The sequence below is a fragment of the Neolamprologus multifasciatus genome, chromosome 20 (genome assembly GCF_963576455.1).
Source record: "Neolamprologus multifasciatus chromosome 20, fNeoMul1.2, whole genome shotgun sequence".
Taxonomy (NCBI): domain Eukaryota; kingdom Metazoa; phylum Chordata; class Actinopteri; order Cichliformes; family Cichlidae; genus Neolamprologus; species Neolamprologus multifasciatus.
In genome coordinates this window covers 29,459,636-29,474,965 of record NC_140458.1, presented here as the reverse complement: position 1 = coordinate 29,474,965, position 15,330 = coordinate 29,459,636, and the positions used below count along the sequence as shown (strand labels likewise).

The 15,330-nt window shown below is 36.1% G+C and overlaps 3 protein-coding genes across 3 annotated transcripts; all 3 read left to right on the top strand.

Annotated features, from left to right (window-relative positions):
* LOC146495211 (taste receptor type 1 member 2-like) lies at positions 1 to 1,170 on the top strand. The gene has a single exon (XM_085147045.1). It carries the CDS (start codon positions 144 to 146, stop codon positions 831 to 833), a length of 690 nt encoding a protein of 229 aa, XP_085003171.1. The 5' UTR covers positions 1 to 143; the 3' UTR covers positions 834 to 1,170.
* Positions 1,171 to 2,080: 910 nt separating this feature from the next.
* LOC146495210 (taste receptor type 1 member 1-like) lies at positions 2,081 to 3,048 on the top strand. The gene has a single exon (XM_085147044.1). The coding sequence runs from the start codon at positions 2,186 to 2,188 to the stop codon at positions 2,993 to 2,995; it is 810 nt and encodes a 269-aa protein (XP_085003170.1). The 5' UTR covers positions 2,081 to 2,185; the 3' UTR covers positions 2,996 to 3,048.
* Positions 3,049 to 6,793: 3,745 nt separating this feature from the next.
* On the top strand, positions 6,794 to 13,414 carry tas1r2.2 (taste receptor, type 1, member 2, tandem duplicate 2). Its single transcript, XM_085147032.1, has 6 exons — positions 6,794 to 7,365; positions 7,555 to 7,852; positions 7,974 to 8,699; positions 10,164 to 10,370; positions 10,683 to 10,803; positions 12,074 to 13,414. Exons 1-6 carry the CDS (start codon positions 7,184 to 7,186, stop codon positions 13,000 to 13,002), a joined length of 2,463 nt encoding a protein of 820 aa, XP_085003158.1. The 5' UTR covers positions 6,794 to 7,183; the 3' UTR covers positions 13,003 to 13,414.
* Positions 13,415 to 15,330: the final 1,916 nt, after the last annotated feature.

The window sequence follows — 15,330 nt, the reverse complement described above, 5'->3', positions numbered from 1 at the left end:
CTAAAGTCGTGAATATATGACGAGAAATAGTAAAAATGTCTCCATTACTCTTTTGACAGGTCAGTTATGGAGTTGGCAGCTCTCGCCTATCAAATAAAATAAAATTTCCTTCCTTCCTATGGACAGTGCACTCCAATGACGGGATGATTGAAGTCATTGTTAAGATCATAGTGCACTTCAATTGGCGCTGGGTTGCTTTCCTTAACAGTGACGATGATTATGGTCGTGATGGCCTAGATCTTTTTATAAAGAAGATCCACGGTACTGACATCTGCCTAGCTTATACGAAAGTTCTCAATGACAATACAAACTACTCCCAAATATTCGAACAGATAGAAGCACAAAAAATACATGTTGTCATTGTTTTTGCTCCAGAAGCGACTTCAGAAGCTCTTGTTGAGACAGCAGTACAAGTGAATTTCAGAAATAAAGTGTGGATAGCATGTGACACCTGGTTCATTAACAAAAGGCTTTCCAAGATGAAAGGAATAAGAAACATTGGAACTGTACTAGGTGTGTCTCAGCCAGTAGAGACAGTACCCGGCTTCAATAATTTTATCTACTCTACCAAAAGACAGACGTTTTTTAAAAATGAAGCACAAAATGGGTTTTGTAATCAGGCTTGCAACTGCAGCTACGTGACTCCAGAGGATATCATCTCAGCAGATGCGTCTTATTCATTTACTGTTTATTCAGCTGTGTATGCCATTGCTCACGGTTTACACAATGCCTTCCAATGTGGAGATGGTAAATGCAGTTATAATATTACCATGTTCCCATATATGGTAAGTGTGCAAACAGTACTCAAGAGATTATGTGTTTCATCTTACTGACAACTGTAACCTCTATGTATGTCTAAACATTTTAAAATACTGATCCTTCCTATCTTTTTTGTGATCACACACTGCATAGAGCAAGGTATATAAGGTGGGTAAAATAGAATAAGATGCCACCCTCTCTATCTTTAAGTTTATTGAGCTTAAAAGTCAATATAAGAAGTAACATCAGAAATAGTTCTCCAGGCTTCTTGAAGGACATTGTAGCTGCATTTTGTTCTATTCTCTGTCAAGATCATCCCATACTGCACCAATCATGTTAAAGTCTGGACTCCTTTGGCCAGATTATTATTCCAGCAGAGTACCTGATCAAGGGGAGGGCATAGGCATAGTATCAAACTTTACGTCTCTCTTAAAATGCATCCATCCAGCCATTACCTCCTACTTCTTGTGTCCTCAAAATCCTTAAAATGTACACTTTCTGTAAAAGGTTTCACCATACTGCAGTTTCTCCTTTCTCTGGGATATTTTAACAACCTAAGTAAGTGTGAATATCCTGTTACAGTTACCTCTTTATGCCTACAACAGGTTTTAGAAGAGTTGCAGAAGTCAAACTTTACACTTTTAAACCAGAATATTCCATTTGATGAGAATGGAGATTTCAAGTCTGGATCATACTCAGTAGTTTTCTGGAATCAGACTGGAGATGCACAGGAGATTGGCTTTTACAGCTTTTATCCATCTCTTCAATTCTTCATTAACAACACCATGATTTAAATGGTACACAGATGGAGATGTAAGTTGTGTTTTTGAATCTTCTCATACAGTATCAACACTTTAGACAGCATAAAGTAACCAAATCATCCTTTTTTGTATCTTTTTTCCTTTCAAATGATACATTTGTACATAAAGACACACTAGTGTAGTTATTCCAGGGTCAAAACATACTATTGCGTAAATAAACAGATGGTGGTTGTTAGTATCTAGTGAGTGGCCCTAAATTTTAAAAACTGTGGCTGCAGTCCTTTTCCTGTTGTCTGTATATTTTACAAAATAATATCCTTGAACAGGTACCTACTTCATTATGTTCAGCAGAATGTCCTATTGGATATGTACAAAAGCAAACTGGAATCCACAAATGCTGTTTTAACTGTGAAATATGTCCAAATGGAACCTATATCAACATCACAGGTAAATTATTTTAAGAGTTTCATGTATCATAAATTACCTGCAGCATTTTCTTTTTCAAAAATCAGTTTAATGATGGTCTGTCCTTTTGTTGTCTAAACAGAAGATCGCTACAACTGCATCAACTGCAAAGACACACAATGGTCTGAAAAAGGAAGTATTTCATGTGATCTGCGTGTAGTGGAGTATATGCCATTTACATAAACTGGGCTATACTGATCATGGTCGGTGCCTGGGCCTTAGTGGGCATGACGTTATCCATGTCTGTTCTCTTTGTTGTTAGCTACAACACGCCTGTTGTCAAATCTGCTGGGGGACCAATGTGCTTCCTAATTTTAGGCTGTCTCAGTCTGTCTAGTCTTAGTGTATTTTTTTACTTTGGCAAGCCAACAGTTGCTTTCTGTGTATTAAGATACTTACCATTTCTGTTATTCTACACTATTTGTTTAGCATGTTTTGTTGTGCGCTCTTTTCAAATTGTTTGTATTTTCAAAATAGCAGCCCAGATACCCAAACTCCACAGTTGGTGGATGAAATATCATGGGCAGCACCTAGTTATCACTGTGGCATTTATCACTGAGGCTTTCTTGCTTCTTATTAGCTATTCATATGCTGCACCCAAACCCTACCAAGACAAAGTTTGGTACCCAGACAAAATCATACTTGATTGTGAAATTAATCCTAAAGCAATATCTTGCTCTGTGATTTTACCTTTATTGTTGTGCTCTCTTTGCTTTGCTTTCTCCTACACGGGAAAAGACCTACCAAAAAATTACAATGAGGCCAAAGCAATAACTTTTTGTCTCCTCCTGCTGATCTTCACCTGGATCATTTTTGTCACACAATATATGCTTTACCGTGGGAAATTCATCCTAATGTTTAATGCTCTGGCTGTACTCTCCAGTCTCTACTGCTTTCTGTTGTGGTACTTCCTTCCAAAATGTTACATCATCATTTTTCAGCCACACCGAAACACACCTAAGTACTTCCAAAGTCTCATTCAAAATTATACCAAAACAATTAGCCAATAGCTGCCTCTAATAATTTTGTGTCTCCACAGGCAGAAAAACTAATGTACTCAGGGCCTTCTGCTAAAATGTTGCTTTTAAGTAATTTTCTTATTTAGATCAGGAGTTCTGTTTTGGTAAATATGCTTATGGATTTTTGTGACAAGAGTTAGATGAAAATGAATGAGAAGATGTTGTTCTCTCAGAAGTTACCAGTCTTACTTACACTTATGTTGCTCTAAATGAAATTATCTCTAAATGAGATAAGACAATTAGTTAATACCTGTGTTTACAATGTAATTATACAAATATATATTTTCCTTTGGACCAAGATAATCTGTTTTTTTACCTTGTTCCTAGGCTTTACAATCAATTGGTTCTGAATAGAACCTTGTTCTCAACAAAGCTGTAGGAGAGTGTTATCAATTCTCTGATCTTATTCACAAGAAAGCAATTATGTGTACTGTATAAAATGTAAACTTTTCTTGAATGGATGGGTTTTCTTTGTTTGTGTTTCTGTAGTAGTAGCAGTACTAGTGCTTTTCACTCATATTGCGCTTAATTAATAAGCAAAACCCAATAAAGTTTAACCATTACTAGACAAGTCGTGAATTCTCCAGACTTAATATATTCATCAACACATCAAGTTTGGAAGCCAATTCTGTCCAACTGCAAAATGTTGTTCTGTAATTTTCCCTTTGTTATTGTGCTCTCTTTGTTTTCCCAACACGCAACTTGTTTAAGCAAGGTACAGACAAATCAGTGATCATGTAGATAAGACATGAGATGTTTATTTAAATTTTTCAGTGTTGTTCTATACCCCCTAGAGCAGGGGTGTCGAACTCCAGGCCTCGAGGGCCGGTGTCCTGCAGGTTTTAGATAACATCCTGGGTCAACACACCTGAATCAAATGATTAGTTCATTACCAGACTTCTGGAGAACTGCAAGGCACGTTGAAGAGGTAATTTAGCCATTTAAATCAGCTGTGTTGGATCCAGGACTCCAGCCCTCAAGGCCTGGAGTTCGACACCTGTGCCCTAGAGTATAGTATAGTAATACGACATCTCACTAAAAACATCCTTGTATACTATCATTCATTGTACCTGTAGCTGCATCTTTATTACAATGTGGATTTCTAAAATGCCTCTTTTCATGATAAATTGTGGGGTTTCCCTCATTAATCGCACGTTCTAGACCTTACCTAAACCTCTTCTAATATTTGGATTGGATTTGGTTAAAAGGATGAATCTAAATTGCTCGTGTTAATAATTTACAAAATGCTGGTTCATTACCAAATACTGCAAAAAATAATATCTTATTACTAATAACAGCTTTGGTGCTAATTTCAAATTAATAACCAAAATGGATGTGCTTTACAAAACATTTTATTATGATTATAATCACATTAGCAAACTTACCTAGCATTTATACAAAAGCACTGCTCTGCTCATTGTTTAGACACTTTTTAAGGGTACTCAAGCATCCCTAAATTTCAATTCTATTATTTAGAAGTAATAATAATGTAATTTTATGTTATCTCACCTCTAATATCATATTCTGGCAAACTGTTTATTGACAATGTTGCATGTCAGAAGGAAACAGGTTTAAATGTCCAGTGTTCTTGATGTCATGATGTCACAGTGCACTGATAGAAGCACTGGATGCTTTAACAACAAGGCTTTACATTAAAGGTAATTTTTTGGCATTATTTATTAGGAAAAAAAGCATAATGTATTCATAGATATACATAGTGTGTAATTACATCTTCCAACAAACTGATGCATTCTCATAAACATAAAATGTATCTTTTAAAAATACATAGGAGTGGGTTTGCTGTACGTGTGTGTATAATTCGCCAAAGGTGGAGAGTAAAAAAAGTCATAGGCATTTGTGTACCATGGAGGGATTTTTATATTCATGGGCACACCTTCAGACTGCACAAAAGAATACCTGCAGTGGTACTTCTGAGTAAAAAAACCCCGCATAAAATATGTATGTTTGGGTAATCAGGTTGTTAGCTTTTAACTGTTGCAAATCTGCAACGCCTGCCTTGAGAGGGTTAATAAAATCTTAATAAAATATCATTGTCACCTCAAGCCTCAAAACCTCACCACTCGTGCAAAATAGTGCATAAACACTATTCCCAATACTGTTGAAATTATATTTTGCAACACTATTTGGGAGGTTCACATGTGTATCTATGGGCAGCTGAAAGAGCTGGCTAGACAGCAACAACAGCTTTTTGTTGTAAGCTGTTCTAAGCTGCAAGTACAGCAGCTAACTGGGCTTGAGCATCTGAAAATTCCCACTTAAGCTCTGATAAGCAGATCCTCAACAACTCACTTCAGTAAGTCATCTGTCAGAAGTGAAGAGCTTCTCTGTTTCACTAACCTGTACAGGTGTTAAATGGCCTGCATTTGTATAGCGCTTTTCTAGTCCTAAGTATTGTATTCATAATACATGACATTCAGTCATTCACCCATTCACACACTGGCGATGGCAAGCTACATTGTAGCCACAGCTGCCCTGGGGCGCACTGACAGAGGCGAGGCTGCCAGACACAGGCGCCACCGGGCCCTCTGACCACCACCAGTAGGCAAACATGGGGTTAGTATCTTGCCCAAGGATATTTGGCATGCAGCCAGGAGGCAGCCTGGGATCGAACCACCGACCTTCTGATTAGTGGCTGACCTGCTCTGCCACCTGAGCTACAGCCACCCCCTATTGAGAAGAATTCCAGGTGTTCCAGTTTTGTTTTTTTGCTGTCATGTTTTTGTTTTTTGTTGTGAAATATTGAGTATTGATCTGTTATTAGTTTTATTGTTTGCCGTTTATAGATTTGTGATTTTTAACTAAGTTTTAAAGACTCTTCCAGGGTAAATGGAGGTGGGCACTTCTCACCCAGTATAGAGAGCTAAGGTAAACAGTGGACAGCCTTCCACAGACAGGGAAAGACCAGATTTGGATCTGGTCCATAATGAAAAACACCCTATGTATCTTTCCTACAATTCTAATAATAATAATAATAATAATAATAATAATAACAATAATACAAAACCTAACGTAACTGCAATAGATGCACTTTTAATTATAAAGTAAAGAAAATGTTTTGGGATTAAAGTACAAACAAACAGATGACTGTTATTATGCCTAATGACTTTAACTATTAGCATATAACTGATTCTATATGAAAGTGTTTCAAACTACTGACTATTGCTAGTTAAAGCAAGTTTATCTGTAATATTTTGTTGCATTTGGTCTTAATGCAGAGTTATAGTTGAAACACATTTTTTTGTTTATCAGCCCACAGTCTCACCAGATGAGACCTATCTCTTAATATGAACCAGAAAGTTCTGCCCTTCAAACAGGGAGTTACCTGAATTCAAATTTGGATTAGGGTTCTTGTCATTCATCACTTTCATCTGCTGAGTGATTGCAAATTTTGAATGGTCTGTGTGGTTACATGTTAGATTATACAGGGATCATTTGTAAGAGGACGTGGTCACTTACTGTTTGCTAATGATCGAGGGGTGAGTTGTTGTTTTTGTGTCTTTTGTTGCTCTGACCTAGTGCAATCTTAGTTGAAGTACACATTTCTTCCAAAGGACAAATGCATTTTGACACATTTTCTGCAGTGGAAAGAGCAGCTTGTAATTAGCATTAGTGTGCTTTTAATAAATATCTACAAATACGAATAAATAGTTTGACAGTGGACGTAATGGTTTTGTGATAGTGTAACATGATTTAAAAACATGAAACGTTTGGGCCTTTATTTAAAAGCCAAAGGGCTTTTAAATCAAGGCCCACATGTTTTATGCCAGTATTTATGCCAGCATTTCAGAATTCTAGCTTTGGTTGCGCCCAAAGAAGACAAAGATATTTTAAAGACCCCATATCTGTCATGGAGTCAAATAAAATCTAAAGTAAATGTGTTATAATGTCTAAAGGAAGGAAATGATTAATTGAGTTATTCCAGATAGAAGCATTGCACTAATTTGCTTGTGATGGTTGTTCAACTTTGTGCACAAACAGCAGCTTGGATGCTTTTGCATACTGATTTGTGAAAGTTCATTCAACCATTTATAGGTGTGCATCACCACGTGCATGGAAATGATGACGGGAGGGGACAGTCATCACTGTATCATAACTCACTAAAGGCAGAGGCACATTTTGGTAGAGTGCACAACAGAACGCTAAGAAAGAGCTTCAGCAATGAAACATTTTTTAGCATCTTTCTGTCTGCTAGGAGCATTTCTACATGTCTGCACTCAACATACTATCCCAGCATCAGAGTTTCAGCTGGAAGGGGATTATTTGATAGGTGGACTTTTTGACATTCATGACGACACTGGCTCAGTGTATCATGAAAGACCAGAAGCCCTCGACTGCGCCACGTAAGTTTTATGATAAATCTAGTTGGATGCCTTTACAAAGTCCAACTACGTAGTATAGAATTTAATCTGATCTGTGTCCTTGTTCAATTGAATTTATGTAATAATAACAAAACTACAGAAATACGAAGCTTTTAAGCAATATTTCAGATTTTTATGATTAATCCTGTTCTCTTGTCTTCTTGTCCTCAGTAAACCATTCACATTCTCAAATTATCGGAGATTTCAGATGATAAGATTTTCTGTAGAGCAAGTTAATAACTCTACCAATTTACTGCCAAATGTATCTCTTGGCTATGACATATTTGACCACTGCTCAGATACGCAGAATTTTCCAGGTGTTTTAAAATTAATCTCAGCAAATGGTTCAATACAACCTTGGAATGACAAACAAAGTGTTCTGTCTAAAGTAATAGCTGTGGTCGGTCCTTTCACAAGCACTCAATCCCTGACCGTAGCCCCACTATTCATGATAAATCTTGTTCCTATGGTAAGTTATTAACAAATAATATGACAAAAAAACAGTTTTATAGAAAGATTATGACTTCTTTTTTGTCATTATTTATTGTACATGAAAATGATCAAATTCTCTATTATTTTCTATTTAACAGGTTAATTATGCAACTTCTACTTCTGTGTTCTCAAATAAGGCAAAATATCCATCGTTCATGCGTACATTGCCTTCCAATTCAAACATGATAGATGTGATTGTAAGAATTTTGCAAAAATTCAACTGGCGCTGGGTTGCTTTCCTTAACAGTGATGATGATTATGGTAATGATGGTCTGGATTTGTTCGCTCAGAGGATAAAGGATACTGAGATCTGCCTACCATATTCCAAAGGCCTGAGTGACAGGACCAATTACTCTCAAACGTTCAAACAGATAGAGGCACAACAGATAAATGTCATTATTGTTTTTGCTCTAGACAACAATGTTGAACCTCTCATTGAGTCAGCAGTGCTACTGAATGTGACAAATAAGGTGTGGATAGCAGGGGATGCATGGGCCTTGAACAAAAAACTCCCCAAAATGAAAGGAATCAAAAACATTGGAACTGTACTTGGAGTAGCTGAGCCAGTAGTGACAATACCTGGTTTCAGTGATTTTTTGCATTCTTCCAAAGCCCAACTTCATTGTAAATATGCAGAGCAAGACACATTTTGCAATCAGAAATGTAACTGTAGTTGCATGAATCCTGAGGATATCTTTGCTGCAGACCCATCATACTCTTTTGCAATTTACTCTGCCATATATGCCATTGCTCATGCCTTACACAATACCTTACGATGTGGAGCTGACAAATGTGATAGCAATATCACAGTGTACCCCTACATTGTAAGTATACAAGCCTTTTTTAATCATCCTGAGAACTGTCTAATAATGTTATGTAAAGGTGGTAATAATGTGTAAAGTACAAGTTATTACTACTTAACTACCAATAATGTCCAAATAAAAGCCAAGCAATTATCTTGTATCAACAGTGGTTATAGTTGAGTAATATTACAGCAAAATTTATATGACTAGGTAATAGCAAGCCAGAAATTAGAAGTAATATTGTGGAACCAAATATATATATATTAAAAACTGTGTTGTCATATTTTGGAAACAACATGATAACCTGCACGCAATAAAACTGTAATATATTTGCATTAGGATTTTTAGATGCTGACTTGTGGTTTTACTGCCATAATAAGATATTATTATTATAAAGCTGGAATGTTGTGGCTTATTACCTGTAAATATCTTTGGTAGTTTTTTATATAATAATCAGTAATCAGGGCTGCAAAGTGCACAACTGCAGAATGATGGAGTATCTTCATAAAAGATTCACTGATGCAAATGCAAGAAGCTGGGGCTCTGTAAATATGCTTTGATCACACCGTAAGACCTATGTAGGGAAACAAAAAAGAGCAGTAGATTACCATACTTTAAAATCCTGACCATTGCAGGCAATTGAGCTTAATTGTCTTTTATTAATGAAAAAAGATTCCTCTGAAAATAAATTTGAGTGTACATTTATAATCATTTTAAATTGTTCGAAAATATATTCAACTTAAATATGTCAATAATATGCCAGTAGTTAGAAACTGGCGGTCTTGCATTTTGCATCCCTGATTTCTAGTTAATACCACATGCTTCCAGGTAATAGGCCACAACATTAAAACACAGTCATTTGTATTTTCATCTTGAAACAAAGAAAAATACTGAGGACCAATGTAGGATTAGTTTTAACATTATAATAGGATAAATATGTCCCAGAGTCTTGAAGCACTAACCAATATTACCTTATTATATTTTACGAGTTTACTACAACAAGTCTCTCTTTTTTTAATTTAAATGCACAGGTTATCATATTACTACCACCATATCAATAGATTGTATCATATTATATGCTATAATATACTATACTTCTACCAATTGGCTTCTTGGATAATGATTTGCTAATTAACTGATAATAACTTGATACTTTTATATTATTACTTTCTTGTTACCAAATTACCCAAATATTACCAAGTCATTACTGACAGAAAGTACTCTCTATGCTTCTAAGCAGTTAGAACAGGGAATTTCCTTCTACTGTGTTGAATTCCATCTTTTAACAATAGCCTGCAAGTCGTTTGAAACTGAGATGATGTATTGTTGTAATTCTGAAACCAAACTCTTTTTCAATAGTTGTAGAGCTTGTCATTTCATATTGTGAAAAAGTTTAGGTCTATTATCTATATCATCAATATATGATTTTTTTTCATTTTAAATACAAAGAATTAATGGTTGTGTAATTTTTTCTGCACACATCAGGTTCTAGCAGAGCTGAGGAAGTCAAATTTTACACTTGTAAATAATAGTATTCAGTTTGATGACAACGGAAATCTAAAGCAAGGATCCTATTCAATAGTTTTCTGGAATAACAGTGGTGATGCACAGGAGATTGGATTTTATCAGTTTAATTCACAAGTGCATTTCTTCGTGGATGATAGCAAAATTGAATGGCACACCAATGGAAAAGTAAGTTTTTATTGTTGTTGTTATTATTAATACAACATTTAGTTAAATGTAATATATGAAAAATGTTTGTTTGTTTGTTTTTTGTTTGTTTGTTTGTTTGTCTCAAGATGATTTAAAAGCACCAGCCAAAGTCAAAACACACTATCAAAGATCCTTTGTTTTTATTTTTCTTCAGGTTTCTTTTGTCATTTGTTGTTGTATATAAAGCATCTTTTTTGTGTTGTTTTGTCTCCCCAATCTGTTGCTACCCTTCAGAAATGCTTTTTTTTTTTTTTCAACTTATTTTATGTGCTAAATAAATGTCTTGTACAGGTACCTACTTCCTTATGTTCCCCAGAATGTCCTGCAGGATATAAAAAAAAGCGAAATGGAATCTATGAATGCTGCTTCGACTGTGAAATCTGTCCAAATGGAACTTACGCCAACATTACGGGTAATGGTTCGCAACGTGACTAAATATACAGGTTCATCATGGCAAAAGTACATACTTTCTTTAAGTACAAGTTTAGACATATGTGTTAAAAACACTTTGATTAAAAAAAAAGTACTGATTTAACTTCTTTTGGTCACATAAAAGTGAAAAGGCACAAGTATTAATAAAAAGTATATATATAATATATAATTTTTTTTATTTAGTACATGGGAATACAAATGTTTTCACACCTAAGAAGAAAGAGCACAGTCAGGAATTAAAGTGTGACTCAGGCAGGTTGGGAAACACTAAAATCTGTTGTAGGGTCTCATCAATATAGTACATTTAATCAACAGAAGTTGACTCAAGCTTTAAAGACATGCACATTTACATTTCAGGTCTCTAAAAAACTGCTTTCTTATGTTAACTCATTGTTGTGGAAAGTAAGTAAATCATGACAAGTTGTCGTCCGTCTCCCCCCCCCCCCCCCCCCCCCCCTAAATACGCTGTAAGTATCAGTATCAGTATTGCAATACCAGTCCGGTACTTACGTGGTATTGGATTGATACCTGAATTTGTACTATCATATAGCACTAACTGCGACCACAACTTACAGACATCTGGACCAAAAAACAAATAAAGAATGCATCATTCTGTCCTACTTTAACCCCTGAGTATAATGATATAAATCATACAAAACAGTATACATAAATTATATATTATGTGTTTTTTGCCTCTTTCTTCTGTTATTTCAATAAGCAATAAGCCCAATCTTATTGGAAACTCCAAAAGATTGTTTTTATGCATTATTCTTCCCTCCATTTAAGCTCAAATCAGTTGGATGTTTGAAGGCACTCAGTGTTGGGGGGGAGAAACTTACCTTAAATGTATAAAATCCGAAGTAACAAGCCTGTTCTGAAAATCTAATGAACAGCACAGACAATTGTGTTAAAATGTAGGGAGTAAAAAGCTGTTAGAAAGATGAATACTAAAGTAAAGAGTAAAGTACAGATATCTAAATTCTACAGAAGTGCAGTAATAATGTTTTTAGTACTTTGTTTCTTCCCATAAAGATAACTATACTTTTATTTCACGTGGTTTTAAAGATTCATCTTGATCCTTAAAAACTAAATGGACCACTGTCTCCTCAATAGTATTGATGCAGTTTTTTCAGTTATTACAGTTATTTTGGGTGTAATGAAGCTATGAATAATGCAAACAAATTTGATCAAAAACTGAACATTTTCAAATATAAATCTATTAATATGGTTTATTGTCTCTTGTAAAACAGAGAGTCCATACGCATGCCTCAAGTGTAAGGACATCGAATGGTCTGAAGTGGGAAGTACATCATGTAATCTGCGGGCTGTAGAGTACATATCAGCCACAGATATTGTGGCTATGCTGGTCTTCGCAGCGGCCTGTGCATTTGTGTGCATGACGTTAGCCATGTCTGTTCTCTTTTCAGTCAACTACAACACACCTGTCGTCAGATCTGCTGGTGGACCAATGTGCTTCTTAATTTTAGGCTGTCTAAGTCTGAGTAATCTTAGTGTATTCTTTCATTTTGGTAAGCCGACAGTCCCTCTTTGTACTTTGAGATACTTACCATTTCTCTTATTCTACACTATTTGTCTAGCATGTTTTGTTGTGCGCTCTTTTCAGATTGTTTGCATTTTTAAAATAGCGGCCAAGATCCCAAAGCTCCACAGTTGGTGGGTAAAATATAACGGACAGTGGCTGGTCATTGTTGTTGCATTTGTCATTCAAGCAATCTTCCTCGTTGTTGGCTATTCTTGTAAACCTCCAAGCCCCTATAATGAAACATCCTGGTACCCTGACAAAATCATACTCAGCTGTGACATCAGTCTACAAGCATCTACAGCTTCTGTGATTTTACTGTCATCAATATGCACTCTTTGCTTTATTTTCTCATACATGGGCAAAAACCTTCCTAAAAACTACAATGAGGCCAAAGCAATAACCTTCTGTCTCCTCCTGCTGATCCTCACTTGGATCATCTTCGCCACAGAGTGCATGCTTTACCGTGGGAAGTACATACAGCTTCTTAGTGCCCTGGCTGTACTTTCCAGCCTGTACTCTTTTATGTTTTGGTATTTCCTCCCAAAATGTTACATCATTCTTTTTCAATCCCACAAAAACACACAGCAGTACTTCCAAGGTCTCATTCAAAATTATACCAAAACAATTAGCCAGTAGCTCACTTCAGGAAATGTATCAATCACTTCAGATAGAGAAGTCATAGATGGATCTTTTTTTAGTTCAATGCTCTAATGTCAAATCCTCTTTGAAATATATGTAGATCATGCTTGAGTTACTTAAAGCAAACAATTTTATTTTTAGAAATGTGCTTTATATTCTAAAGAGCCTTCACATAACTCATATCTGTAGTCAGCTATGTAGGATTCTGGCACAAGATTAAATTATTACTATTGGGGGTTATGGTTTCTGTTTATGTATATTGTGTTAAAGAATGGATGTATCGTTTTCAAAATCTTTTAAGGTTATATGCATTTCCATCACTTTGAAGCATGAAGTAAATATACACATGAATGAATTCTGTACTAATTGTGATATTTTCATGAACAGCTGTGTAAAAATCAGTGATTAAAAAAACATGAAATAAGATGTTTTCCTATTTTCTGTTTTGGTTGCTGTAACACAAATGTGACCACTTGGTGGCATCACTTCACAGTGTGTCTACAAGCAGGCCATTGGTTCAATCATACTGTACTTCAACGTTGCCAGTGCAAAGCCAAACTCTGGTGAAAAATATGCAGTTTTGTATTGCACTATGAAAAGAATTGTACATGTTACAGTGAAGAACTGTCAAAAATTGGATAGAGAATACAGGCTTCTGGGCAAATTGAGCTTGTGAATTTATACACTTACCACCGCTTTACATCGACTATGAATAACTTCCAGTCTGTGACTGACCGTCATTTTGTGAACATACAATTTAATTTTAAAAATAGGCCCAATGCATTCAAAAACCTATCAGACATCTCTGAGACGGGCTGTCCAGGTGTGAATTAAACCACTAACTCTGCAATAGTCCGTTCGATTATTCAGCAGCATGGTTCAGATGGGTGGTAAGTTAAAAGTAAAAGCTAAATGAATACCAGCAGCTTGATTTTTCCATAGGTGTTCGGGTATTCAGTAAACGTGAGTAAAACTGATAGCTGGCAGGCATAGCCTTCATACTGAAGTTATATTGACAAGCTAAATTAAAGAAATACAAACCTTACTGTCTTCGCTTAACCTTACTGACATCGATGAACATGGTTCGTTTTTAGGGGAGGTATTTCATTTGGATGCATTTTATGCCTACAGAACATAAAAAATGGCGAGTGTGTGCGTTTATTGGTGATCTTAAAGATGATCACATGCAGGGATCTTCACTCGTTTTTCTTTGTAGGCTATTATTGGATCAGAGATCAAACGTTTCCCTTCATATTCCTTAATTTTGTTACGTGTACTTTTGCTGTTTGGCCTCTTTACCAGCCTCGTTTTGTTACTCTCTTCTTTGATGTCCCGTCAAACTTATAGCCAGACACAAACTATTGAGACAGCTGTGACAGGACTGATGGTCAAACACTTCTCTCTCCATTTGAAAGTCAAAGTTTCACGTCGTGACGCTTAGTAGGATTGGGATGCCCCGCGAGGTGAAACGGAAAGAGCCTTCCCGCAGGGGGTATGCAGCAATTCGAGAGGGTAAATTGCCATTTTGTTGTGGCCATTCAGCTTCCTGGCAGGGAAAAGGGGAGGATGGACCGTGAAAGTAGGAACGAATTGGTGAATGGTGCCACTTAGCATGGCATATGGCGCGTTTGGAGGGCTATACGCTGACACCAGCAAATTGACAATTTCATACTGATTTCAGAGCTACATTCGCCACACACGATGTTATGCAGAATTTCAGTGTGCTTACCAACTTCAACAATTTAACTGGGGTGAAATGAGCCTATGCTTCCAATGTGATATGACTATCTGCAACTTACAACAGACTCCAACAGCTTTTTTCTATTTAACAATTTAAACGTGGATTAGCCTCGTATTAAATGAATTTCTTTCCTTTAAAAACGTTGGTTCAGCTAAGGGGGCACACATTTCTGTCTGACAAAATATAGAGCGAGGAAAATCAGGGTAACGCCCCACGCCTTTTCACTTGTACCTTTCAATTTTCCACTTTGCCCAGATAAAGGGAAAACCATGGGAAAAAGTTGGTCAGCAACTGGTCCCCCCCAAACGCGAAAAACAAAACACATTTTTAATGGAGGCAATTTGCATTTGGTGTCCATATGGGATTTTCCTAGAACGTTATATACCTTTTTTTAATCGAAAGACACAGATCACTCGAAGGTCAGAGTCCATACCACGAGTTTAGATTAACATATAGCTTCCATTAGTTCAGTGTTAAGGGTTTATAATTCCTTATTGTGTTTAGGAACAGTTAAACTGGAATATTATTGAAATTTTTAAATCTAAGTTCAAAAGTGCTAACGACTAATTAAATGACTGGACTTG

Excerpts from the sequence above, each read along its gene's own strand:
- LOC146495211 (XM_085147045.1), top strand. The coding sequence starts at position 144 with ATGATTGAAGTCATTGTTAAGATCATAGTGCACTTCAATTGGCGCTGG.
- LOC146495210 (XM_085147044.1), top strand. The coding sequence starts at position 2,186 with ATGGTCGGTGCCTGGGCCTTAGTGGGCATGACGTTATCCATGTCTGTT.
- tas1r2.2 (XM_085147032.1), top strand. The coding sequence starts at position 7,184 with ATGAAACATTTTTTAGCATCTTTCTGTCTGCTAGGAGCATTTCTACAT. Across the intron at positions 10,371-10,682 it reads AATGGCACACCAATGGAAAA|GTACCTACTTCCTTATGTTC; the intron begins GTAAGTTTTTAT and ends TGTCTTGTACAG. Across the intron at positions 10,804-12,073 it reads AACTTACGCCAACATTACGG|AGAGTCCATACGCATGCCTC; the intron begins GTAATGGTTCGC and ends CTTGTAAAACAG.